General features: G+C 40.9%; 1 protein-coding gene across 4 annotated transcripts in view; it reads right to left on the bottom strand.

The window, feature by feature from the left end:
* The window catches only part of LOC125451790 (protein argonaute-2), a 98141-nt gene that overhangs the window by 35058 nt on the left and 35530 nt on the right, over positions 1–27553 (bottom strand). For 3 of the 4 annotated variants that reach the window (XR_009445790.1, XM_048529367.2, XM_048529368.2), the window contains exons 4-8: positions 21124–21305; positions 9515–9651; positions 4185–4319; positions 1528–1615; positions 1102–1249 (exon numbers count right to left, since the gene is read on the bottom strand). Coding sequence is in view for 3 of the 4 variants with exons in the window: in XM_048529367.2 (XP_048385324.1) it covers positions 1102–1249; positions 1528–1615; positions 4185–4319; positions 9515–9651; positions 21124–21305 (690 nt within the window). In the remaining variant the exon portion in view is untranslated. Of the gene's footprint in view, positions 1–1101; positions 1250–1527; positions 1616–4184; positions 4320–4736; positions 4838–9514; positions 9652–21123; positions 21306–27553 lie in introns of those variants that run through there. The other variant, XM_048529371.2, reaches the window with a different exon arrangement.

Here is a 27553-nt window from a genome sequence, read left to right as displayed (position 1 = left end):
CTGAGATGATTCAAATTTATCCTGATCACTCACTTTATGTATCGGACTTGCTATCTCTGAATTCCTTTCTGCCCCTAATCTTCAACCAGAAAACCAAATGTCTGCTTTTCCAACAGTCAATAAAGTAGATGTGTTTTTCCTTAAACAAACATTGCAAGGTTTTTGACTTATTGATTAAGGCAGGATCCACACAAATATTTTAGAAAATTTTCAACTTATGAGGAACAAAGGGATTTTAAAAGAATCAGGGTACACGGGATTAGGGCTACTGCTTATGTGGAACATTAATAACACTGACAGGTTTGGACCAACAACCTGTTTCTACATCTATGTAATTCTATTTGATATAAAATGATCAAAAATTGTCATTGGATATAAGTACTACATTGCATAAGTGGAGTAGAGAAAGTCAGGCTAAATAGTGAAGCAAAGTCCTGTTAACAGCATCATATTCTTTTCAATACAAAGGTGAACAACATATTTTGAAAAGGGTATGCAATTTTATATAGGACTGTATACTGTATTACACTGAGAGAAATAATTCATGATTAGTATAGAATATTAGTATTAATAGTGTGACCACAAGTGAATGTTTATTCCATTTAATGTATTAGAAGACAGAAAAGGCTAATTGAAGTCACTGCTCTTTCAATTTCACCCAACAGCTGGACTATTGAATTTAAAGCATGTTGGAGTGTTTGCACATCTAGAGTTGAAAAAGGGGACATAAGCCCTTTTCTATTCAGTTCCCAATCCTATCAGTGTTGTTTGAGGAGGAAATCTCAAACTGAATAGGAATCTCAGTCAACCCGTGACAAGGGAAAATCAGGTCAGTGTGTTGTGCACGATGCAAGGTCTCTGACAACTCCAACTGCGGGCAACAGTGGCAGGAGGATGTACGGTCACAATGCTGTTTAGCAATGTCAAACAAGATGGAGAAGGTCAGAAGAAACCAAAATAGAAAGGAAACATGGGGAAAGGGGAAAACAGAGAAGTTTTGAAAAAAGTGTAAAGAAACTGTAAATCTTCAACTAACAAGCCTGGCACAAAAGTAATAATTTTATTTCATAACTTTAGTAAGAGACAACAAAACTGACATGCCTCAAGAGGAAGATACGTATGTTTTTGCTCCTGTCCAACTTGTAGACATGGTAAATGAGGATAGCGAAGATTTAGTTTGTGCTTGTCCTTGAAATATTGTGCTACTGTGCATTCAACAGTCTGCCCATTCTCCTGCTGAAGTGGAAATCTATATACAAACATGGTAAAACAAAATCAGAAAATTTTACTCAGCCATTAAACTTACAAAATAAAACTATTTCAGCCCTTTTAAAAAAAATTCTTCAGGGTCAGAGAAGAAAATATTCCAGTTATAAACAACACTTAGCAAAAGTCATCGGCAAGTTAAACTCAGTTTATGGAATTATAATAGCCAAAATCTGCCCCCCACCCCCCCCCCCCCCCACCCCCGTCCCCACCAAGTGTCAACATTAAATGCAATGTTGTTTCCAAACAGAAATGCCTTACGTTTGATGGCTTGCTGGTCTTCTGGTAACATTGCACACTCTATACTTTCTTTTCATTTGGCCACAATGAGTGATCTCCACCTTGAGTCCTGCAGAGAATTAAACACAAACTGGAGAACATACTAAATGGTAATAATGCCATAGTACTAATTACAAAGATACCAAACCATAAAATATATAAGCACATCACCACTCAGCCTATTACAGCCTGACAAATTCTTACCACTCATGTATTTATCAAAATTATTTTTAAGTTGGCAGTTGAATCTGCTTATACCACACCTTCAATTCAGATCAATTACTGAGTATTTAAAAAATAAATCCCTCTGCCGTCTTTGGTTCCTCTTTAAGTCATTTGAAACTAGTATCCACTGGCTACCAAACTATTTGCAACTTGAAACAGTTTTGATGAATTGTTTAATCAAAATCACTTGGATGTGAACACTATCAAAACTCCCTTTAGACTTCTTTTCTTTAAAGTGAACAACTTTAGCTTCTCTAGTCTCTCGACATCACTGAAGTCCCTCAATACTGGTATCATTTGATAAAATTCTTTTTGCAATGCCCTTAAAACCTCAAGATAATTCTTAACGTTTTGCACAAAACTGAACACAATACTCTTGTTAAGACTTCATGTTTTTTACTCAATCATTTGTTCATAATACCAATTCTTCATCGAACCACGGATCTAAATAGAACAGACTTTGAACAGATCTAACAACTGAAAATTTGATATCCAAGTGGATTTCAGCAGAATTGGATTTAACAATCATTTGTAACCTTACAGTCCAGCATGTGCCCCAGTCCATCATTGCCATCAAGTCCAGAAATCAACCCTAGTTCAGTGAACAGTGCAGGAGGACACGCGAGGACCAAACATACCTCAAGTTATTGTCAACCTGGTGAAGTTACAACACGGGATGTCTTGTTTGCCAAAGAGCAGAAGCAGCTTGCAATAGAGAGAGCTAAGAAACCTCAATCAACAAATCATATCCAAGCTTTACAGCTCTTTAACATCCAGACATAAATGGTGGTGGACAATTAAAGTAACAGAAGGTGGCTCCACAAACGTCCTCAATCTCAATGATGGAGTCCAGCACAAAATTCCAGACTGCAGCATTTGCAACCATATTCAGCCAGAAGTATTGTCTGGATGATCCATCCTAGTGTCCTCCTGAGGTACTGATCATCTCAGTTTCCAATCCTCAGCCAGTTTGGTTCACTGCATATGACCATAAAATATAGTGGTTTCATTAGGCCATTTGGCCCATCAAGTCTGCTCCACCATACAATCATTGCTGATAAGGTTCTCAACCCCATTCTCCTGATTTTCCCCCCATAACCCTTGAATCCCTTACCAACCAAGAACCTCTGTCTGTCTTAAATACATGCAGACCTTTCGGCAATGAGCTCCACAGATTAACTATCCTCTGGCTGAAGAAATTCCTCCTTGTCTCTGTTCTAAAGAGCTGTCCCTTCACTCTCTGGCGGTGCCCTCATGTCTTAGTCTCTCCTACTAGTGGAAGCATTTTCTCCACGTCAATTCTGTGCACTAAACTATCTGCAACTGGAATCATTCAACCATTGTTGAATCTTCCAATAATATTTTGGGGTTTCCAATGACTAGATACTGAACTGGACCAGCTATATAAATAATGTAGCTACAAGAATGGACAAGAGGCTAGGAACTCAGCAGCAATTAACAACTTCCCCCTCTACATCCTCAGTGCCCAGTCCATCAACTACAAGGCACATGTCAGGAATATGAAGGAATACTCTTCTTGTGCCTAAATAGGTGTAACTTCAAAAATACACAAGCAGCTCAAAACTATGCAGGACAGAGCAGCTCGCTTGACCACCAACACAAACACAGCATGTCACAATGATTTATAAAGTGGTGAAACTGTGGGGGGAAGCAGACTCAATAGTAGCTTTCGAAGGCTGATAGGACAAATACTTGAAGAGGTAAAGATTTTCACTACTATGTGGAAACAACAGACGAGATGGATAAGTCAGACAGCTTGACTTAACCACCCAGCAGATAGTATGGGTTAAGTGATCTCCTATATGCTGTAACATTATGATGCTATTTCCAAAAGGATGCAAAGTACTCTTAGTCACCCAATCAGTCTATAATATGAAAAACTTTGCAGTAGAATTGAAATCCATGTGTTTTTTTCCTATGATATACAATCTTCAAATTTGGGTGGCTCTAGCAAGATAGCATTTGTGCCCTGACAACTGAATGGTTTAACAATCAGCGTTTGACTACAGTAATATGTAAGCCTGACTAGCCAAGGATGACAAGTTTCTTTTTCTGAAGAACATCACCACAGCAGGTGATGTTTGCAACAATCTGATAGCTTCCAACATCCTTTTTTTTGCTGTTAGTTCATAAATCACTAATCTTATTGCATTCCATTGCTAAACTTTCTACAATTCTCAACCATTGGGCTGTATGTCCAGTACCATTAGACTACCACATCCCAAAGAGGCCTTTTGATACCATTATCTCTCAAATAATATTGTGCAAAGTTACTTTAAAATTGGGAAATGCTTAGTCCACTATAAGAAAAGAAACTCTAAAACTAATGTTGAGCACATAACGTGTTAAAATAAAATCTCTCAATCGTAGTTCCACTCAGTTCCTAAGCTCACCTTTGATCTCTTTGGTGAACTTCACTCTCTGGGAGTCAGTTAATGGTTTCTGCTGCTCTTCAATATTTTTAAAATCCAAAACTTCACACATGAATTCAATCACTGGTTGGGCTTTATAAAACGCTGTAGCAGATACTGTAAACAGAAAGAAAAAATGATAAAACTCTTTCTCTGTCCCTTTTTTCTTTGAAACAAATATCTGCTCTCAAAATAATGTCACAATGCCATATGTGATGAGCAACTTTAATATTTCCATGTTTTGACACCGACGGACCTGTCTTTCTCAACTGCAATAATATGAAAGCAAACTCTGCACATGCTGGAGATTTTAAATAAAACAAAGCTCTGGATAAACTCAGATCTAGCAACATTACTAGAGAAAGAAACAGAAAAAATGTTTCTAGTCCAATAGGACTATTCTTTGGAACTCAAAGAATAGGGCAAGTGTAGCAGTTGCATGCAGAATAAAGCTCCATTTTCTCTGCACTGATATGTACTAAAATCCTAAACCATAAAAAGCAAACCTATCAATGTACTAAGCAGAATCCTCACCTCTTAAAAAAAATGTCAGATGCCAAAGCATTTTCCAGCAGGGTAGCCGGAAATCAATTTCTTCTCAAGGGCAACAAGACGGCAGCAATAAATGCTGGCCTAGTCAACAACACCCACGGCCTATAGTCAGATATTTAAATATTCTGATTCATGCCGTCACTTCAGGAGTTTAAACATTGATTAGAACAGCTTGGGCAACTACAATCTAGAGCCAGAAAGAGCAAGTGAGAAACTGGAAGGCACAGAGCATTTAGCACACTAAGTCACAAGGCAAAAACATGGTAACTTTGAAGTACAACTAATATTACCCAACACAAGCTAAACAAACAATATAGGTAAATTGCCAATGTCTGGGCATTAATGCTGCTAAGCTCAGTTTGGGCACAAGGAGGTTGTCAATTTACTGGATTGCTAAAACTGTACCCATTGTAAAAGGATCACTCGATACAAATAATACTAGTACATTCTTTACGCAGTAAACAATAGATGTGCTATGTCTCTTTAATGAAAAATCACCATCTGAACATCAAACATTTTCATATTTCATATAACTAAGATTTACTTCAGATGTATTCAGTACTTAAGTCTTAATCTTAAGGAACTGAGTTGGCGAATGGCTGTTGCAAGTGATGTGAAGTAAACAGGTAACGTAAAAAGAAGTCCAATGGGTTACTGTCTAGAGAGACATGACTGAAGATAGTTTAACCTCAGGATCAACACATTTCAGACGAGGAGAGATGGTGAGCTCAGTCTGTCATGGTAACCTCAGTTGGTGCAGGAATTCAACCCACACTATTGGTGTCAGTCTGCATCACAAACCAGTCATCAAGCCAAATGAGCTAAACAACCCCCAAAGTGATGCATCATGTGGATACAAAATAATAAAATGCTGCAGATGCTAGAAATCTGAAATGAAACCAGAAAATACTTGAAAACTGAAATCAGGGAATGAGACAACAATATTCCACATTGTGGTTCCCTAAGTCTTCTGCTGTGCTTCAGTAAAGGAGTGTATAAGTTAAGTAGGAAGATTTCAAAGCGTGGTTGTTGACTTGCTCGCTAAGCTGGATGGTTATACTTCAGATGCTTTGTCACCATGCTAGCTATCATCATCAGTGTGGCTTCCAATGAAGCAATGTTGTTCTACACTGCTTAGCATTTGAGAGATCTGTTGAGGTGCTTTGTGTCAGTTCCAATTCTTTTTTGCAAGGGTTTGTATATGGTGTCTAATTCCACATGTTTATTGCTTGTATTTTGGGTGGACAACCAAGCCTCCAAATTCAAGGTGTATTTCTGTGTGGAGAATACAATGGTATGGCATATCGAAATGGAAAACAAAACACATATAATATAATATAATGAGGTAATGAGGCATCCATTAGATAAAATGGAAATATTTGGATGCTGTTGTTTGCCACAAATTATTTAATTATTTGGAACTTGTCAGGAAAGAGGTAAATCAAGTAATCAGCTATATATTCTTGACAGAAATTTACACAAGTTATGTTAATCTTGCAAAAAATATTAACAAACATGCTGATAGAAATGTGTAAGTCTGACACTAATTTTGAAAGGATACTGATTCAGTTGGAGGTGCTCCAATGGGGGACAAGGTTTTGAAAGGATACTATCCAGGCCTTCAAAATGCTTTGGACAATTAAGCGTTCTTTGCCGTATACAGGGTTATAATTATAGAATCACAAAGCAAGATAGTGTAACATCTCTACTAAATTCCAGCAGCTTCTAAGTTTGGGTTATGATGCACTAAAATTTAGTTTGTCATCAAAATTTAAGCAGAAGTTTAACCTTGGCTTTCATATACAAATATACAATACCAACTGCATGTATAAATAAAAATTATCACGTCTGCTAATCCACAGCAATATTTTATAACAAATGCACATTAGTGCATACTAAATTTTTAGTTTGGTTTCTGAGACTATCAATTACCTATTTCTTAGTGAAAGTCACAGCACAAAAAGTATCAACTATAAAAGCCAGAAGGGCCACAAGATTATATATAAACACATTGACTCAAATATGTAATTGAATATAAAACTGCCATTAGTCATTCTATCACATTCACATTGAAGGTCAACACCCATCAAATACAGAAATCACAATACAGAACTGTTTAGATCTGAAGCTTCAACAAATTTTCATTGAGCGTAAATTTCAAGCTATAGAACATAGAACAGTACAGTGCAGTACAGGCCCTTCGGCCTTCGATGTTGCGTCGACCTGTGAAACCAGTCTGAAACACATCTAACCTACACTATTCCATTATCATCCATGTGTTTATCCAATGACCACTGAAATGCCCTTAACGTTGGCGAGTCTACTACTATTGCTGGCAGGGCATTCCACGCCCTTACTACTCTGAGTAAAGAACCTACCTGACATCTGTCCTATATCTATCACTCCTCAATTTAAAGCTATGCCCCCTCGTGTTAGCCATCACTATCCAAGGAAAAAGGCTCTCACTGCCCACCCTATCTAATCTCTGATCATCTTGTATGTCTCTATTAAGTTGCCTCTTAACCTTCTCGCTAACGAAAACAACTTAAAGTCCTTCAGCTTTTCCTCATAAGACCTTCCCTCCATATCAGGCAACATCCTGGTAAATCTCTTCTGCACTCTTTCTGATGCTTCCACATCATTCTGATAATGCAGCGACCAGAATTGTATGCAATACTCCAAGTGCAGCCACACCAGAGATTTGTACAGCTGCAACATGAACTCATGGCTCTGAAACTCAATCCCTCTACCGATAAAACCTAACACACCATATGCCTTCTGAACAACCCTATCAACCTGGGTGGCAACTTTCAGGGATCTATGCACATAGACACTGAGATCTCTCTGCTCCTCCACACTACCACAAATCTTACCCAGTTAGCCCAGTGCTCTGTATTTCTGTTACTCCTTCCAAAGTGAATCACCTCACACTTTTACGCATTAAACTCCATTTGTCACCTCTCAGCCCAGCTCTGCAGTTTATCTATGTCCCTCTGTAACCTCCAATATCCTTCTGCACTATCCACAACTCCACCGACTTTAGTGTCATCTGCAAATTTACTAATCGATCCTTCTACACCCTCATCCAGGTCATTTATAAAAATGACAAACAGCAGTGGCCCCAAAACTGATCCTTGCGGTATATCACTAGTAACTGAACTCCAGGATGAACATTTTCCATCAACCACCACCCTCTGTCTTCTTACAGCTAGCCAATTTCTTATCCAAACCACTAACTCACCCTCAATCCCATGCCTCAGTATTTTTCTGCAATAGCCTACCGTGGGGAACCTTATTAAACGCTTTACTGAAATCCATATAGACCACATCAACCACTTTACCCTCATCCACCTGTTTGGTTACCTTCTCAAAGAACTCAATAAGGTTTGTGAGGCATGACCTACCCTTCACAAAACCATGTTGACCATCCCAAATCAAATTATTCCTTTCTTGATGATTATAAATCCTATCTCTTATAAACCTTTCCAACGCTTTACCCACAACCGAAGTAAGGCTCACTGGTCTATAATTACCAGGGCTGTCTCTACTCCCCTTCTTGAAAAAGGGGACAACATTTGCTATCCTCCAGTCTTCTGGCACTGTTTCTGTAGACTATGACGACATAAAGGCCAAAGCCAAAAGCTCTGCAATCTCCTCCCTAGCTTCCCAGAGAATTCTAGGATAAATCCCTTTCGGCCCAGGGGACTTACCTAGTTTCACACTTTCCAGAATTGCTAACACCAAATCCTTATGGACCTCAATCCCGCCTAGTCTAATAGCCTGTATCTCAGTAATCTCCTCAACAACATTGTCTTTTTCCTGTGTGAATACTGACGAAAAATATTCATTTAGCACCTCTCCTATCTCTTCAGACTCCACGCACAACTTCCCACTACTGTCCTTGACTGGCCCTAATCTTACTCGTCATTCTTTTATTCCTGACATAGCTAAAGAAAGCTTTAGGGTTTTCCTTGATCCTCCTGCCAAAGACTTCTCATGACCCCTCCTGGCTCCTCTTAGCTCTCTCTTTAGGTCCTTCCTGGCTACCTTGTAACTCTCAAGTGCCCTAAGTGAGCCTTAACGCCTCATCTTTACATATGCCTCCTTCTTGCTCTTGACAAGAGATTCAACTTTAGTAAACCACAGTTCCCTTGCTTGACCACTTCCTCCCTGCCTGACAGGTACATACTTATCAAGGATACACAGTAGCTGTTCTTGGAACAGGCTCCACATTTCAATTGTGCCCAGCCCCTGCAGTTTCCGTCCCATCCTGTGCATCTTGAATCTTGCCTAATCGCCTCATAATTGCCTTTCCCCCAGCTATAACTCTTGTGAGCTCAAGTGAATGTTTATTAACAAAAGTATTTGCAACAAGAAAGCATTCAGCATCTTGGGCCATTATTCCCCTCAGATTGTGGCAATTTCCTTTGCACTAATTGGATACAGTGTACCCCAATACTGCAAGAGTCACTACACTTAAAAATACACAATTGGTTGCAAAGTACTTTGGAAAACCAACTGCTTGTCAGATGCGCTGTACAAACAAAAGCCTGTTGATCCTTGCCATTACCAAAACTAAATTAGTGAAAACACGCCAACATAGTCCCAAGGTTAAATTTACTAGAATTCTCAAACATGTAGTATTAAACTCAAACACAGATGACAGGTACCTCAAAACTAGATCAACTGAAAGCAGTAAGAATTCTAATATCTAAAAAGCAAGAATAAATTAGTACAATACATTAAACTCTGAAACCAACCATCAATATTAAGCATCATTTTCCACAATGAAGGTCTGACAGACTGATGAAATCCAAACCACACTTCCCTGCCCCCTCCCAAAGGATTAGAGCACCCCTCAGATGGTGTGAAGAATGAACGGCCTACTGGAGTGTACCTGCAAAGAAAACAAGATGTACTTTACTTAAGAGTGCAATCACTAATTAAAGGACTGTAATGACATTAAACATTTCCACTATGATGTCTAACTGAAAAGCAAGAACAGCATTTTCATTTCTCTCTGTCTGGCTTCAGGAGCTCATTTGCCAAGGGGCTGAATTTTAGCCTTACCACTCACCCACCTCCCAAATCCTCATACAAAAGTCTGGCATGAGCCAAACAAAATGACTTTAAAAACAGCTGCCTACAGCACTGGAGGCAATTTTTACAAGGAAAAGGAGTCAACTATCCCTCACTAATGGTGTTCCACCCCAAAGCTGTTAGTCAATCTGATTAGCCAATAAACAAGTTGCTCCAATATCAGAACTCAGCAGTGGGCTTTGCTGGGACTACGATCGGATCCAAGATGATCATCGTGGTGAACAAAACCAAAGTTGCTGGAAAAGCTCAGAAGGTCTGGTAGCAGCTATGAACGAGAAAACAGAGTTAACGCTTCGGGTCCGGTGACCTTTCCTCAGAAGGGTCCACCTTCCAACATCATCATGGTGACCAGATTTAAAAAGCAAGTCCCAAGGCTTTTAGACAGGGAGAGATTGTAAGCCTTAGGAAACATGGAGTTTCAGATTTTGAAAACTAGAGGGGAAGTAAGTTGTTCTGCCATACACAGAGCACATAGACTTGCTAATGCCTTACCCACTACTGTATTACACACACAGTTTTGGAGTAGGCAGGAAGGTAGTGGACTAGCCAACTACTGAATTTTAATCATCCCTCACACCCAGCCATAAACTTATACAGCACGGCTGCCCAGAAAATTTTCCTCTTCGGTTCAGGTAGTGGCATTTTCTACCTCTGAACCAGCAGAGTTTGGATTCAAATCACACTTCAGGACTGGAGCACCAAAATCAAGGCTGGCAGTTGAAGGTACTACCGAGAGTACAGTGCAGCAACTTCCACTGACAGTGATTTGCTAGTAAATGTTAACCAGTGGGGCCATAAGACCTTACAGGTAAACATAAAAATGTCTCAAGATAAAAAGCTAGATTCCAGATATATTAGCCATTAAACTTAAACAACATGTTCAGAGGTCTGAAAGAAGCCAAGAAACGTCTTTGCAAACAGGATTATGCATTTATATGTATATATGGAATAACAGGGTAGCAAGGGAAAGGGTAAGTCCACTTAAGGACAAAAGAGGGAATTTATACGTGGAGCTGGAGGAAACCAATGAAGTACTTAACAAATACTTTGCATCTGTATTCACAATGAAGCAGATGGTGATCCGAGAGGAAGTTATGATAATATTCCAGGGCATGTCAATATAAAAATGATGGTGGTGTTCGGTGTTTTGAAAGCATTAAGATAGACAAGACCCTATGACCTGATGGGTTCTATCCGAGAATACAGAGGGAGGCAATAGCTTGGGCTCTATTTAAAAAATTTTTGTATCCTCTTTAGTCACAGGAGAGGTCCCAGAGGCCTGGAGAATAGCCAAAGTTGAAGGAGGGCACAGGGATAATCTAGGAAGTTACAGCCTGATGAGCCTTATGTCGGTGGTAGGGAAATTTCAGGCGAAAATTCTCAGGAACAGGATTTACTTATTTGGAAAAATATGGACTTACTAACAATAAGCAGCATGGCTTCGAGCAGAGGTCATTCCTCACAAATTTAATTGAATTTTTTGACAACGTGACAAAATGATTGAAGACAACAAGGCAGTGGGTGTTGACTACATACACTTTAGCAAGGCTTTTCAAAAGGTCCCTGGTGGCACAATGATACATAAGTTGAGGTCACATGGCATCTGTGGTGAGCTGGTAAGATGGATACAGAACTGGCGGAAGGGTGTTTTTCTGACTGGAGATCTGTGACCAGATTTTTTTGGTGGGATTAGTGCTGGAACCTCTGTTGTTTGTAATACAAATAAACGATTTGGAGGAGAATGTAGGAGATCTGATAAGTTTGCAGATGACACGACGGTTAGGGGAGTTGCAGACAGTAAGGATACAGCAGAATATAAATAGGCTGGGGACTTGAGTGGAAAAATGGCAGGTGGAATTTAATCTCGACAAATGTAGGTGACATAGTTTGGAAGGACTAATGAGGAACAATTATACAGTAAATACCTGAACCCTTAGACATATTAACATAAATAGGAATCTAGGCATAAAAGTCCACAGACCCCTGAAAGAGGCAACACAACTAGATAACGTGGTCAAGAAGGCATACAGCATGTTTGCCTTCATTGTCAAGGCATACAGCATAAAAATTGGCAAGTCAGGTTGCAGCTGTATAGAACTTTAATTCGGCACATTTGGAATATTGAGTACAGTTCTGGTCACCACACTGCTGAAAGGATATAGAGGCTTTGGAGAATGATACAGAAGTAGTTTACCAGGATGTCGCCTGATTTGGAAGGTATTAGCTATGAAGAGAGTTGGACAAACTAAACTTTAATTTCAGTTGAACATCAGAGACTGAGGGATGATCTGATCGTTCACATAATTATGACAGGCATGGATAGTATAGACAGTCAAAGTCTTTATCCCAAGATAAAAATGTCAGTTACTAGAAGGCATAGGTTTAAGATAAAAGGGGGGAAAGTTTAAAGATGTGAGAAATTATATTTCACAGAGGGTGGTCAGTGCCTGGAACATGTTGCCAGAAGAAGTGGTAGAAGCAGATATAATAGCAACGTTTAACAGGTATCTTGATAGATACATGAATAGGCAGGGAAGAGATGGATACAGACCGCCGACAGGCAAAAGTTTTTAGTTTAGAAAGGCATCGTATATCAGCACAGACTTGGTGGGCTGAAGGCCCTATTCCTGTGCCATACTGTTTTGTTCTGTGTTCTTTATTACTTAACCCTCAATCAATGTTACAAGTCATCTGTTGATGGATGCTAGCTGTGTGCAAACTGGCCACCAGTTTCCAACTTTAATGACTATACTTAAAAAGTATTTAAGAAATCTGGTGATTTTGAAAAGTACCATTCAAAAGCAAATCATTGTGTGCTCGCATTACTTTGAAACAACCAAAATCTAGTACTGTGCAAAGCTTTAGAGTAACAAAGCTGCAAATCTGTATAAAGGGAAAGAGGAAAAAAAAGTGGATCAAGGGAACTATTGTATGTCACTGCTGTCCATTCCTTTTCAGCTACAAATGGGACCAGATAGACCCCGAAAAGGTGAAAAGGGCAATAAAAATGACAATCAGGATCAATACTATCAACCTGAGAAAAGCTCAAAATTGGAAAAAAGCCTGACTATCACAACATGTAACTCAGATCCACAACAATTATAAGCTTTTCCACTGGTCTTCTATGTCTTTACATGCCTGCATGGAGAGGGCAGATTTTCGGCATCTATCTGTCCTAGTCATATGGTTCATTTGATTGTCCTTTTTCTTACTTTACCTGCAAGGAAATCTCCTCAGTTCAGTGTTTCTAGGACTGACAAGACTTTAAAGCATCATCCTTTTTTAAAAATCCATTCAGGGGATCTGAGCTTTGCTGGCTGGGCCAGCATTTACTGCCCTTCCATAATACCCTTGTGTAGGTAGGAGTAAGTTACACATTCTTGAACTGCTTGAACAGCATTTGGTGTAGGTGCATATATTATGCTGTTACTGAGGGAACTTCAGAATTTAGAAACATAGAAACACAGAAGAAAATAGCAGCAGACTGTTTGCCTCTTCAAGCCTGCTCTGCCATTCAGTATGATCATAGTTGATCATCCAACTCTGTACCATGTTCTCACTTTCTCCACATACCAGTGAAGAAATGGTAAAAATTTCTAAATTAGGACGGTGAGTGGTTTTGAGAGGAACTAGCAGATGATGGTACACAGGTGTAGGGAGATTTAGCAGTCTGGATTAGAAACTGGCTTTCTATAAGGCGGCAACGAATGGTGGTTGATGGGAAATATTCAGCCTGGAGTCCGGTTACTAGTGGTGTGCCTCAAGGATCTGTTTTGGGTCCACTGCTGTTTGTGATTTTTATAAATGACTTGGACGCAGGCATAGGTGGATGGGTTAGTAAGTTTGCAGATGACACTAAGGTCAGTGGAGTGGTGGACAGTGTGGAAGAATTTGCAGGTTGCAGGGAGACTTGGATAAACTGCAGAATTGGGCTGAAAGGTGGCAAATGGAGTTCAATGCGGACACAAGTGAGGTGATTCACTTTGGGAAGAATAATAGGAAGGCAGAATCAATGGAAAGATTCTTCGTGGTGTGGATGTGCAGAGGGATCTTCGTGTCCATGTACATACATCCCTGAAAGTTGCCACCCAGGTTGATAGTGCTGTTAAGGCGGCTTATGGAGTTTTAGGTTTTATTGGTAGAGGGATTGAGTTCAGGAGCCATGACGTAATGCTGCAACTGTACAAAACGCTAGTGCGACCTCACTTGGAATGCTGCGTGCAGTTCTCGTCGCCCCATTACAGGAAGAATGTGGAAGCATTGGAAAAGGTGCAGAGGAAATTTATCAGGACGTTGCCTGGTCTGGAGCGAAGGCCTTATGAAGAAAGGCTGAGGGACTTGGGTCTGTTCTCATTGGAGAGAAGAAGGCTAAGAGGGGATTTAATAGAGACATACAAAGATGATCAGAGGATTAGACAGGGTGGACAGAGAGAGTCTTTTTCCAAGGATGATGATGTCAACTTGTACAAAAGGACATAGCTACAAATTGAGGGGTGATAGATTTAAGACAGATGTCAGAGGCAGGTTCTTTACTCAGAGAGTGGTAAGGGCGTGGAACGCCCTGCCTGCCAATGTAGTTAACTCAGCCACATTAGGGGCATTTAAACAGTCCTTGGATAAGCATATGGATGATGATGGGACAGTGTAGGGGGATGGGCTTAGATTAGTTCACAGGTTGGCGCAACATCAAGGGCCGAAGGGCCTATTCTGCGCTGTATTGTTCTATGTTCTCTTGCTGTTGTCCTTGCAGATGGTAGAAGTTAGAAGGCGTTGTCTCAGGAGTTTTGGTGAATTTCTGCAGTGTATCTTGCAGATGGCACACACTCACACAGAAGGGTCTGAGGAAGGGTCACCGGACTGAAACGTTAACTCTGTTTTTTCCTCCACAGATGCTGCCAGACCTGCTGAGCTTTTCCAGCAACTTTGTTTTTGTTCCTGATTTACAGCATCCACAGTTCTTTTGGTTTTTAATAAAAAATGAGAACTTGCATTGAAAGATAAAAATTCACGAAGGAGCAGGCTTTACCTGTGCCATGCAAACAAGTTTGGTGACACAAACAGTTCTTCTGAATCCTTTCTTAAGATATCAAATGAAACTTAGGTGGAGGATTTATTTGTTTGTCATAAAAGCCCATGTCTGACAGAAAAGTCTTGCAGAAAAAGTGTCAGATTTAAGCTATATTAATAATTCTACAGAAAGTGAAAGAAAGAGTGTTAAGCCCGAGATTTGGGAGCAATTTAGAATTCACTAAAGTATGACTGAAGAAACTGATAAAGAAAGGGGAAAGAGAATATGAACGTGAACTAGTGAGGAACATAAAGGTGGACGAGAAAAGTTTGTCTACGTATGTATAAAAGAAATGGTTAGCAAGGACAAATGTGGGTCCACTATGGATAAAGACAGGAGAACCTAAGATGGAGAAAAGGGAAATGGCAGAGCAACTAAACCACGTTTGGCACATTTGTGAGGAGCAAGATATAGAAAATCTCCTAAAAATGAGTGAATACCAACGGCCTTGTGAAAATAGAAAACTAAAAGAAATTAGTATTAATAGAAGTACTGAAAAAATTAGCTGGATTGAAGATTGATCAATCTCCTGGACTGGATGACCTATATCTCTCAATGTTGAAGGTTGTGGCTGAAGAAATAGTTGATACATTGGTTATCAGTCAAAATTCTACAAATTCTGGAAAGGTTCTGCAGACTGGCAAATAACCAACATAAGCTCATCAATTAAAAATGGAGGGAAAGAAACTGGACAACTACAGACCCGTTAGCTTAGCATCAGTGGTCAGAAAAAAATGATGGAATCTAGTGTAAGTGATAACTGGACACTTACAAAATTGTAGGACTGGGCAAATTTAATATGAACTCATTAGACAGAATTCAGGTTGTCAAACCTGCAGGAGTTTTTGAGTAAGTTGCTTGTCGCATAGATAGAGGAGAACCAGTGGATGAGATTTATTTGAATTTTCTGAATTCTTTGATAAAGCTCCAGGTTGCAAGTTAGCAAATAAAATTAGAGCATTTGGAATTAGTGACAATATATTGACATGGATTGAAAATTAATTAACAGGCAGAAAGTAGAGAGTAAGCGTAAGCAGGTAATTGTCAGCTATGGCAGGCTGTTTCTAGTAGGGTGGTGCAAGTTTCAGTGTTGGGGCCACAGTTATTCATAATGTATGAAAATGATACAGATGTGGGGATCAAATCAAATATTTCCAAATTTGACAATGAAACCAAATTGAAGAAAAATGCAGCTTCAAGGTAATTTTGCAGGCTAAATGAATGAGCAGGAACATGGCAGATGGAAAATAATGTGAATTAAGTGTGAAATTATTCACTTTAGTAGAGAAAAAATAATGTTTCCTAAATGGTGAGAGGTTGGAAGTGTCAATATCTAAGGAGGCCAGGATGTTCACTAGTCGCTAAAAGATAACAAGTGCAGCAAATAATTACAAAGCCAAATGCTACTTTGTGGGTCGCCACAAAGGGATTCGAGTGCAGAAGAAAAGATTCCTTGCTGAAATAGTATAGAGCTATGGTGAGACCACACCTATAACACTGTTTTTATTTTTAGCTTCTTTACCTAAAATAAAATATATACACCATAGAGAAAGTGCAATTGATTTTACCAGGCTAATTGTTAGAATAAGGGAATTATTTTATAAATGGAGATTGAGGAAATAGGGTGTGTACACTCTGGAATTTCAAAGTATGAGTGATGATCGAATTGAAAATTTACAAAATTCTAACAGGATGTGACCAAATGCGTATAGCTGTTAAGTTCAGAACTAAGGGATAAGGGAAAGGCCATTTAACACAGCTAAAGAGGATTTTTTAAACTCAGAATATTAAATCTTTAGAAATCTCAACCCAGAAAACTGTGGAAATTTAATGTTTGAGCAGATTTAAATCAAGAATCGATAGATTTCTGGATACTAATGCCTTCAATAGATATGGAAAAAGTTGAGGTAGATAATCAGCTAGGATCTAATTGAATGATGCAGACTCAAGCAGCTGAAAGGCTCACTTCAGCTCTTATGTAAGTTCACATCGCAATGGCTACCTGATCCCTACTGATTTCCCATCTATCTCCCTACAACTCCAGTTTCAACTTCAAGTACACTGGTGTGCTGCAATGTAGGAAATGGGAAATATGGCAGAGAATTGAAAGCAAACTACTTCTGTGGAGCTGCTTTGTGAAACTTTTGCACTTACATTCACTGGCCACCTTCTTCTTCTTTAGATTCAATGTAAGCTATAAATCTAAACACCAACACTACTGAAGACTGGAACTGACTGCAGACAAACAGAAAGTCAAGGAAACAAGATAACAAAGTGTGAAGCTGGATGAACACAGCAGGCCAAGCAGCATCTCAGGAGCACAAAAGCTGATGGTTCAGGCCTAGACCCTTCTTCAGAGAGGGGGATGGGGTGAGGGAACTGGAATAAATAGGGAGAGAGGGGGAGGCAGACTGAAGATGGAGAGAAAAGATGATAGGTGGAGAGGAGAGTATAGGTGGGGAGTCAGGGAGGGGATAGGTCAGTCCAGGGAAGACGGACAGGTCAAGGAGGTGGGATGAGGTAGTAGGTAAGAAATAGGGGTGCGGCTTGAGGTGGGAGGAAGGGATGGGTGAGAGGAAGAACAGGTAAGGGAGGTGGAGACAGGCTGGGCTGGTTTTGGGATGCAGTGGGGGAATGGGAGACTTTGAAGCTGGTGAAGTCCACATTGATACCATTGGGCTGCAGGGTTCCCAAGCAGAATATGATTTGCTGTTCCTGCAACCTTCCGGTGGCATCATTGTGGCACTGCAGGAGGCCCATGATGGACATGTCATCTGAGGAATGGGAGGGGGAGTTAAAATGGTTCGTGAATGGGAGGTGCAGTTGTTTATTGCGAACCAAGTGGAGGTGTTCTGCAAAGCGGTCCCCAAGCCTCCGCTTGGTTTCCCCAGTGTAGAGGAAGCCACAACGGGTACAGTGGATGCAGTATACCACATTGGCAGATGTGCAGACGAACATCTGCTTAATATGGAAAGTCATCTTGGGGCCTGGGATAGGGGTGAGGGAGGAGATGTGGGGGCAAGTGCAGCACTTCCTGCGGTTGCAGGGGAAGGCGCCAGGTGTGGTGGGATTGGAGGGGAGTGTGGAGCGGACAAGGGAGTCATGGAGAGAGTGGTCTCTCCGGAAGGCAGACAAGGGTGGGGTTGGAAAAATGACGTGGGTGGTGGGGTCAGATTGTAGATGGCGCAAGTGTTGGAGGATGATGCGTTGTATCCGGAGGTTGGTGAGGTGGTATGAGAGAACGAGGGGGATCCTCTTGGGGCGGTTGCAGCGGGGGCGGGGTGTGAGGGATGTGTTGCGGGAAATGGGGTCAAGGGCGTTCTCGACCACTGCAGGGGGAAAGTTGCAGTCCTGGAAGAACGTGGACATCTGGGATGTGCGGGAGTGGAATGCCTCATCCTGGGAGCAGATGCGACAGAGGCGGAGGAATTGGCAATAGGGGATGGAATTTTTGCAGGATGGTGGGTGGGAGGAGGTGTATTCTGGGTGGCTGTGGGAGTCAGTGGGTTTGAAATGGACATCAGTTTCTAGCTGGTTACCTGAGATGGAGACAGAGGTCCAGGAAGGTGAGGGATGTGTTGGAGATGGCCCAGGTGAACTTGAGGTTGGGGTGGAAGGTGTTGGTAAAGTGGATGAACTGTTCGAGCTCCTCTGGGGAGCAAGAGGCGGCGCCGATACAGTTATCACTGTAACGGAGCAAGAGGTGGGGTTTGGGGCCTGTGTAGGTGCGGAAGAGGGACTGTTCCACATAACCTACAAAGAGGCAGGCATCGAAAGAAGTTGTTGAGGGTGAGGACGAGTTCGGCTAGGCGGATGAGGGTGTCGGTGGAGGGGGATTGGTCGGGCCTGCGGGACAGGAAGAAGCGGAGGGCCTTGAGGCCATCATCTGCGTGTGGAATACAGGTGTATAGGGACTGGACGTCCATGGTGAAAATGAGGTGTTGGGGGCCAGGGAATTGGAAGTTCTGGAGGAGGTTGAGGGCGTGGGTGGTGTCACAGATGTAGGTAGGGAGTTTCTGGACCAAAGGGGAGAAAATGGAGTCCAGATAGGTAGAGATGGGTTCGGTGGGGCAGGAACAGGCTGAGACAATGGGTCGGCCAGGGCAGGCAGGTTTGTGGATTTTGGGAAGGAGATAGAAACGGGCCGTGCGGGGTTGGGGAACAATAAGGTTGGAGGCTGTGGGTGGGAGGTCCCCTGAGGTGGTGAGGTCATCGATGGTGTTGAAGATGATGGTTTGGTGCTCGGGGGTAGGGCCATGATCAAGGGGGCGGTAGGAGGTGGTGTCGGAGAGTTGGCATTTGGCCTCGGCGATGTAGAGATCAGTGCGCCGTACTACCACTGCGCCTCCCTTGTCTGCGGGTTTGATGGTGAGGTTGGGGTGGGAGCAGAGGGCCGCCCGTTCTGCGCAGGAGAGGTTGGAGTGGGTAAGAGGGGTGGAGAGGTTGAGGCGGTTGATGTCTCGACGGCAGTTGGAGATGAAGAGGCTGAGGGAGGGTAGGAGAAAGCTGAGCAGCAGATGAATGATGCAGACCCATAAAAGGGCAGCAGGATTGATCAAACAGGTTCGTCCATTCCATATCGTGCTACAGTACTACAAACAGGATTGAGTTCTGGATAACCTTTCTCTGACGAACTCACCCATGGGTCCTACATTCCTTTCTCTACACACGTATCACACACAATGACAATTATATCCAAGATGCTTTTACTTTTTGGATTATCCGAATATCAGAGTTTAACAAATAATAACACTTAATGAAGTGGGTACCTAGTTCTTAAGATAAAAATAACGAAGGGAGAAGTATGAGTGAGAGTTAAACCAGGGCTACATAAAAGTTAACCAGAATTACAATACCAATTCAAGGAAATTTAATTTGCAGAAGATACAAAGATAGAATGCCTTGTGGGTGCAGGATGCAGCCAAGTTCCTACAAAAGGAACTCAACTGAGACTCAAGGACAAATGCAATATACAACATGATAAGGTTAAGATTAAACAACTATTTTAGGATATGAATGTCAAGGGATACCTGGAGATATTTTCATCAGGAACTAGTATTCAGAGATGTGCTCCCAAAGTAAATTGCGCATGACCAATCTGTCTTTAAAGATAATTTTTCAAAGTGATGAACTTCCAGAAGACATTTGCAAAGTTCTGATGCATTGCTTTATGAACTTGTCAGTGGGAATCAAGGGCAACTAGCTCACTCATGTAAGGATGTACGGAGTGCTTCCAAACAGATCAACAGCAACAGTGGGAGATAGTGCATTTGGTGTACTCTTGGTCTTTGCTAAACTTCACCCTTTCAGGACACTTATTAGTTGACCCTGAGCAATTATCTCCATTGGAAGGAAAGCTACTGGCATTAATTGACCTGTGACTCTCAGTGTGACCAAAAACAAAACAAGATTATATCACAGAATCCACTGATTGCATCATGCCATGGTCACACCACAGCTACAGTATAATTCTGGTCACAAACACAATGGGAGATTAACACAGCTCCTACAAATAATGCAGACTGTGTAACAAGGTTGGTTCTTGTTGCAAGCGCAAAGAATGGTAAAGAATGACTCAATAAAATTGGTAAAGAGGCATGCACCATTCAGAACGTCAGAATAATTATTGGAATAGTAGAAAATCAACCCAAAACATTGTACACATGGTATGTTTAAATCAAGGATAATAGGGGTTGTTGAAAACCTGGGATAGATACCAGGAAGTATGGCTTTGTGTAAATGGGATCAATTACTGGAATAGGTAGTCAAGAAAGACAAGGTTCTCAAAGCTGAAGTCAAATTGGCCACAGAATTTTGTCCTGTTATACCTTTATCAATGACAGATGGAGTATCTAATTTCCATGATTTGAGGTCTAATTTGTGTGACTGCAAACATATGGTTAGGTGCTAGACAACAGAATTCATGAAATTCCATGTGGTGAATAAGTTAATTGAAAGTAAAAATAATTTTCTTTAGTCAATATTCTTTGAAAGAACCGTAATTACTCGCTAAACTAGGTAACTGAACAGAGACGGGGAGGCAGAGAGATCAATTTGTGGAATGATGCACCAGTAAGATCCTTCATTCATGATTTTGTAACAGAGGTACTACTGCGCTTCCCTTTTAGTATACATCTAAAAACGTCACATGCAAAGTTATTACTAAATGTCACATTTTAGTCACTAGGTGGCTCTTCTCACCTCATGGAGGGCAGGTGTCTCATCACTACATCTAGTGCTTGAATAGATTCAAAAGGAATAGCTGGGAGACGACCTGAAAGTGCATCATGCAGAGCTTGGAGACTGACACATGCCACCCACTTTATCACCACCTTAAAGATTCTGTCCTTTCCTTCCCCTGGCAGAGTTACCTCCAGCTCCACCTATTTAAAAAGAAAAAACGTCAAATACTGAACACAAATAAACAAGACAGTTAAAAACTACAACAAATCAAGGAGCAGAAATATCTATTCATAAGCTACATCGACCAAAAGCCATATTAAAATAACAGCAATAATCAATATTATGTAAAACACAGAGGTTATAATAAAGACAATTCATTAGGATTAATAACCATCAGTAGAATAGCCACAAAGGGAACTGAAAGAAGGTCTAGCTTCGCACTTAGTCAATTCATTGCACTTGTATCAAAACGGGATTAACACAAACTTCTGCTTATTTGGAAAAATTATTAATGTAATCCTTCTGAAGTCTACTGCAAAATAAAGTAGATCCTGTGACAAACTAATCATTTGCCAAAAAATCAATATATCAGTCATATTAATCATACCAAGATGTTTTCAAAATACATCCAACAGGATTAAAATGATGATGCAATGGGCATTTTGATTGTTGTCTGTTCATTTAGTGGACCTCAGTTTCGCCGACTAGCACTGATTTCCTGTCTCTTCTTGTCCTGAAGGTGGTAACTGTCAGCAGTCTTCATGAACTGCTCTAGTCTCTACAAATGAAATTCAGCTAGCTGCTACTTGGAGGAGTTTTGGGAACCAATGAGAACAAATTTATTTGGCCATTAAGGAGCAGATGGAATTGTATCAGTGATAATGGGAACTGCAGATGCTGGAGAATCCAAGATGATGAAATGTGAGGCTGGATGAACACAGCAGGCCCAGCAGCATCTCAGGAGCACAAAAGCTGACGTTTCGGGCCTAGACCCTTCATCAGAGGTCTAGGCCCGAAACGTCAGCTTTTGTGCTCCTGAGATGCTGCTGGGCCTGCTGTGTTCATCCAGCCTCACATTTCATCATCAAGGAGCAGATGGAGTTATTTTGTATTAACTTGGTGTTGTTCTAAATTGAACTGTAAAGCCTAACCAGAAAAAGTGTAGAGAAAGTAGATTAAATAACATTTCAAAGGCATTTCTAATTATCCAGTATGCTTAACATAATAGATCACCATGAGACATATTACTGGATTTTTTTATGTACACCAATGCTCATATGTAAAGTGACTAAAGAGTCCAGTTTTGTTTGGTTAGTTCTAGATTTTCATTAAACATCCCAGTGTCTGGAAAAGTTCCTCAAAATAGCTGAAATGCCACAAAATTTACAACTTTCACATTGATTTTCAAAGTGAAATAAGATCAAATTGTATTTAGGTTTGAGCACATATACTTGGTTCTGTACCTTGCCCTATAGTCAACGCAGCACGTAGCCTTACCCTACAGCATGATAATCACTCCAGGATGAGCAGGCAGAAAATGGGCAGCAGGTAGAGATTGTTTGATTTGTTTACATCCACAGCACATGGTTTCTTAGGACTAGTTGAGGAATCAACTTTGAAAAGAAGGGCACCAAACTATGGTCATTTTACTTGTTTCAGTAGTACGAAGCATTAGTCCACTTTCAATCTGAAAGTCTGATCAGCCCATTTGCAGAAGGATATTAGGTCAGGTGACGAAAGTCCAGTAGTAGATGTGAGTTTTAAGGAGTTCTTAAAAGGAAGTAAGCAAGATAGAGAAAGAGACAGGTATATGGAGGTGTTAGGAGTACAAGGTTTTCACATAACGTTGAATGTTTTAAACTATCCTTTTAATTCAAGGTAAAACAGAATAACAACGATTTTGGACAGTAAGAGAAACAAATATTTTCATCAACAGATGTTTCAGCAGGAAAAAAAATGGAAGCTCATTACCAAGCTGAAAAGATGGGACCCACAGAAGTTCAGCATATGGTCTGCAAAAGGAGCCGTCAGAACATCTTACCACAAATCGGTTTGGGTAATTCTAAGGCAACTGAGGGAACAGACATGGAATGTTACAATTTCACAAGAGAGATGAAAGCCAAAAATTGGAAGCAGATTCAAGCTAGTTCCTACAAAGGCTACAATGCTCCAGAGAGTGAGGGGCAAAAGCAAAAAATGCTGTGTATGGCTTTCAATCATGTTTACATATTTAAGGAAGGTTACCTTTTCTGTATTACTGTATTACCTGCCTACAATGCATTGCTTAGTTGATGTTGATTTAGTCTGTTTTTTTTTCCCCGTTTACAGGTTTTAAAATAGGAAATCCTTTACTGTGCTCCTGTGGATTGGTCACTGGGAATTCAGAGTTGTCAGTGTCTACAGGAACTGTAACAAAAGGAATTTCAGAACTGAAGGCTCAGCCACCAATAAAGGGGTAGTTAAAATTGAAGATGTTTAAACAGTTAGACTTAGATGACTGCAGATGTTGGACAGATTGCAGACATGGAGAGGGACAAGATTATGGAGGGATCTGAAAACAAGGATGGAAATTTTACAGCAATTTGACAGAAGGAAGAAAGAAAACATGGGATGCTTTCCTCAGCAATATGGATTAAAAATCAAAATGGTGGGGATAATTTGTAAATCCTGATTTCATTTTTGACTATCGTGCTGCTGTTCACGACAGCTTCCAATGAATGAGTCAGCTACCAGTAAGTTCAATGTTACAACTCAACCCTAAACACTGAAATACTTGAAGTACATATAAAATGATTTCGGATGCATTGTTCTTGAAAACTCTATACAGATTTAAGTATCTGCTTTTGAAAGATTGTAAAGTGGGACAAACACAACAGAATGTTGGAGAAGCTCAGGTCTGGCAACATCTGTGGAGACAGAAACACAGTTAACATTTTGACTCTTGTGACTCCTGCAGAATTTCTGAAGCGCCATATTGAATTCAAAATGCTCACTGTTTTTCTCTCCACACGTGCTGCAAGGCCTGCTGAGTTTCTCTAGTATTCTGCCTTTGTTTCAGAATTCCAGCAGCCACAGTATTTTTCTTTTATTTAAGGATGTGGTGCGAAGGCGGCCAGGAATCCTTGGCCAATGATCAAGCCTAGGAGGTACCAAAGGCATGATGGTTTCACTAATTTGGTTGTCCTGAGAGCCAGAAACATGCTCTATAAATCCAAATACTTTTCTCAGCATCTTCATTTTATCATTGCAGAATGACATTGCACAGAAATGCAAACCAAGCTTGGGGTGACTCTTTGAAATAGTCATCCAATGAACTTTACTTCTGTGGTCTTTTTCCGCAGCTTTGCACAGTTCGTGTTCAATTTTACAGCCTCTGCTGCTTCTAGGCTTGATGGGTGAAACACATTGATGGTTGGTCTCCCACGTTCAGCCCCCCCATTAACCCAAGAGCACCCAGAACTCTGCTGCTCATGTTCTAACTCACAAGACCAGTTCATAATTTCACCAATACATCAGTTAAAAAGAAATCCCCTTTTGCACTAAGATTTGTTGGCTTTACCCAAGCTTTGGAATTCCCTCACAATCCACTCTATTTCTCTCTCTCGCTCTATCTTTACCCTCTGAAGACACTGTAGTCTCCATCTTTAAGCAAGTCCACATGTTTAAATATTTCATGTGCTTGCGACCACTTTAGTTCAGAGGTACTCCTGTCGAGAACCTGATGTTTGATTATATTAAAAAGGTGCTGTATAAAAGCAGTTAGTTTCAGTACAACTCCTGTACTAGAACTGGCACTTAAAATTCTCAATATATTTCCCTTGTATTATAATCTAGAATCTAATTTTTAAAAATAACTTTAAATTTACAGTTAATAGATGAACTGATGACATGATTTCACATTTTAAGATGCTTGCTGTGACAGACTAAAAGCGCTATCGACTAAACAGTACCTTATGTTGAAAACTTTATATTCTAACCTACAGAACAGCATTGATAACAAAATCAAACTCAGATTCACAGAGATAACAAGGTGTAGAGCTGGATGAACACAGCAGACCAAGCAGCATCAGGGGAGCAGGAAGGCTGACATTTCAGGCCTAGACCCTTCTTCAGCTTTCCTCCTCCTCTGATGCTGCTTGGCCTGCTGTGTTCATCCAGCTCTATGCCTTGTTATCTTAGATTCTCCAGCATCGGCAGTCCCCACTACCTCTATCAGATTTACATTCTGCTGACCTTTAAGTAGACGTTCAATTCACCCAGAAGCAATCCAAAATGAAGCTTAGCTCTAACAGCTTGCTTCCTATCTTTTCTATTCCCAGCTTGGAAACTGTCTTCCATTGTGCAACTTTGCCTGGATATTTTTCCATTTAACTAAAGCTAAGAAAGTCATTCAACTTCATTTTAACAGGAATTTTGACTTTCTGATCTGAGTACAAGACCCTGCTTAAAGTCCTACAAGGTAAACCACAGCACCTTACTTCACATAACCTCACTTCCTTCCCAAGACCTTGGCAGACTAACCTTTTGTAGTGCAGGCTGAGGTTCTGGATGTGAGATTGCTCGCTGAGCTGGAAGGTTCGTTTTCGGACGTTTCGTCACCATTCTAGGTAACATCATCAGTGAGCCTCCGATGAAGCGCTGGTGTTATGTCCTGCTTTCTATTTATCTGGTTAGGTTTCCCTGTGTTGGTGATGTCATCTCCTGTTCTTTTTCTCAGGGGATGGTAGATTGGCTCCAAATCAATGTGTTTGTTGATGGAGTTCTGGTTGGAATGCCATGCTTCCAGGAATTCCCGAGTGTCTCTCTGTTTGGCTTGTCCTAAGATGGATGTGTTGTTCCAATCAAAGTGGTGTCCTTCCTCATCTGTATGTAAGGATACAAGTGATAGTGGGTCATGTTGTTCTGTGGCTAGTTGATGTTCATGTATTCTGGTGGCTAGCTTTCTGCCAATTTGTCCAATATAGTGTTTGTCACAGTTCTTGCAAGGTATTTTGTAGATGACGTTTGTTTTATTTGTTGTCTGTACAGGGTCTTTTTAGTTCATTAGCTGCTGTTTTAGTGTGTTGGTGGGTTTGTGGGCTACCCTGATGCCAAGAGATCCGAGTAGTCTGGCAGTCACTTCGGAAATGTCTTTGATGTAGGGGAGAGAGGTTATCGTTTATGAGCCCGTTTTGTCTGTTTGTTTGGGTTTATTGCTGAGGAAATCGGCGGACTGTGTTCATAGGGCACCCATTCTTTTTGAATATGCTGTATAGGTGATTTTCCTCTGCTCTGCGTAGTTCCTCTGTGCTGCAGTGTGTGCTGGCTCGTTGGAATAATGTTCTAATGCAGCTTCGTTTGTGGGTGTTGGGATGGTTGCTCCTGTAGTTCAGTATTTGGTCCGTATGTGCTGTTTTCCTGTAGACGCTGGTTTGAAGTTCCCCATTGACTGTTCGCTCTACTGTGACATCTAGGAATGGCAGTTTGTTGTTGTTTTCCTCCTCTTTTGTGAATGTTATGCCAGTAAAGGGTATTATCGATGGTCTTGAAGGTTTCCTCTAATTTGTTTTGTTTAGTGATGACAAAGGTGTCATCCACATAGCGGACCCAAAGTTTGGGTTGGATGATTGGCAGAGCTGTTTGTTCGAGTCTCTGCATTACTGCCTCTGCTAAGAACCCTGATATCGGAGATCCCATGGGTGTACCGTTGGTTTGTCTGTAGGTTTTGTTATTGAAAGTGAAGTGGGTGGTGAGGCATAGGTCCACTAGCTTGATGATGTCCTTGCTGATGAGGTTGGTGGTGTCTGGTGTATGTGTCTTGGGTTCTTCTAATAGTGTAGTCAGTGTTCCTTTGGCCAGGTTGATGTTGATGGACGTGAACAGGGCTGTTACATCAAAGGAGACCATTATTTCATCCTCTTCTATCTTGGTGTCTTTGATGGTGTTCAGGAATTCTTGGGGAGAGCGAATGGAGTGGTGGGAGTCTTCTACTAGGTGTTTTAGTCTTTGGTGTAGTTCCTTGGCTAATCTGTAGGTTGGTGTTCCAGGTAGCGACACTATGGGTCTGAGGGGTCTCCTGGTTTGTGAATTTTTGGTAGTCCGTAGACGCGTGGTGCGTTGGATCCATCTGGTTTCATTTTTTTGGAAGTCTCTCTTGTTTAATTCTCCAGATTTTTGAAGTTTTTTGAGTAAGGCTGTGATTCGGTTCTCTAGTTGTGGGGTCGGGTCTATCGCCACCTGTTGGTAAGTGTCAGTATCTGCAAGCAGCGCGTTCGCTTTCTCAATGTAGTCTGTTCGGTTTAAGATGACTGTCAAGCATCCTTTGTCTGCAGGTAGGATAACGATGTTTTTATCTTTTTTCAGTCCTTTTAGGGCTTTTCTTTCTTGTGTATTGAGTGTGTTTTCTTCCTTTTTCCTCCTTAATGTTGGTGTGACTGTCTGTCTGATGGTGTGCTGGGTTTCTTCTGTG

The sequence above is a fragment of the Stegostoma tigrinum genome, chromosome 5 (genome assembly GCF_030684315.1).
Source record: "Stegostoma tigrinum isolate sSteTig4 chromosome 5, sSteTig4.hap1, whole genome shotgun sequence".
Classification (NCBI taxonomy): domain Eukaryota; kingdom Metazoa; phylum Chordata; class Chondrichthyes; order Orectolobiformes; family Stegostomatidae; genus Stegostoma; species Stegostoma tigrinum.
The sequence above is the reverse complement of the archived record's forward strand: the minus strand, read 5'-3'. Positions and strand labels throughout refer to the sequence as shown.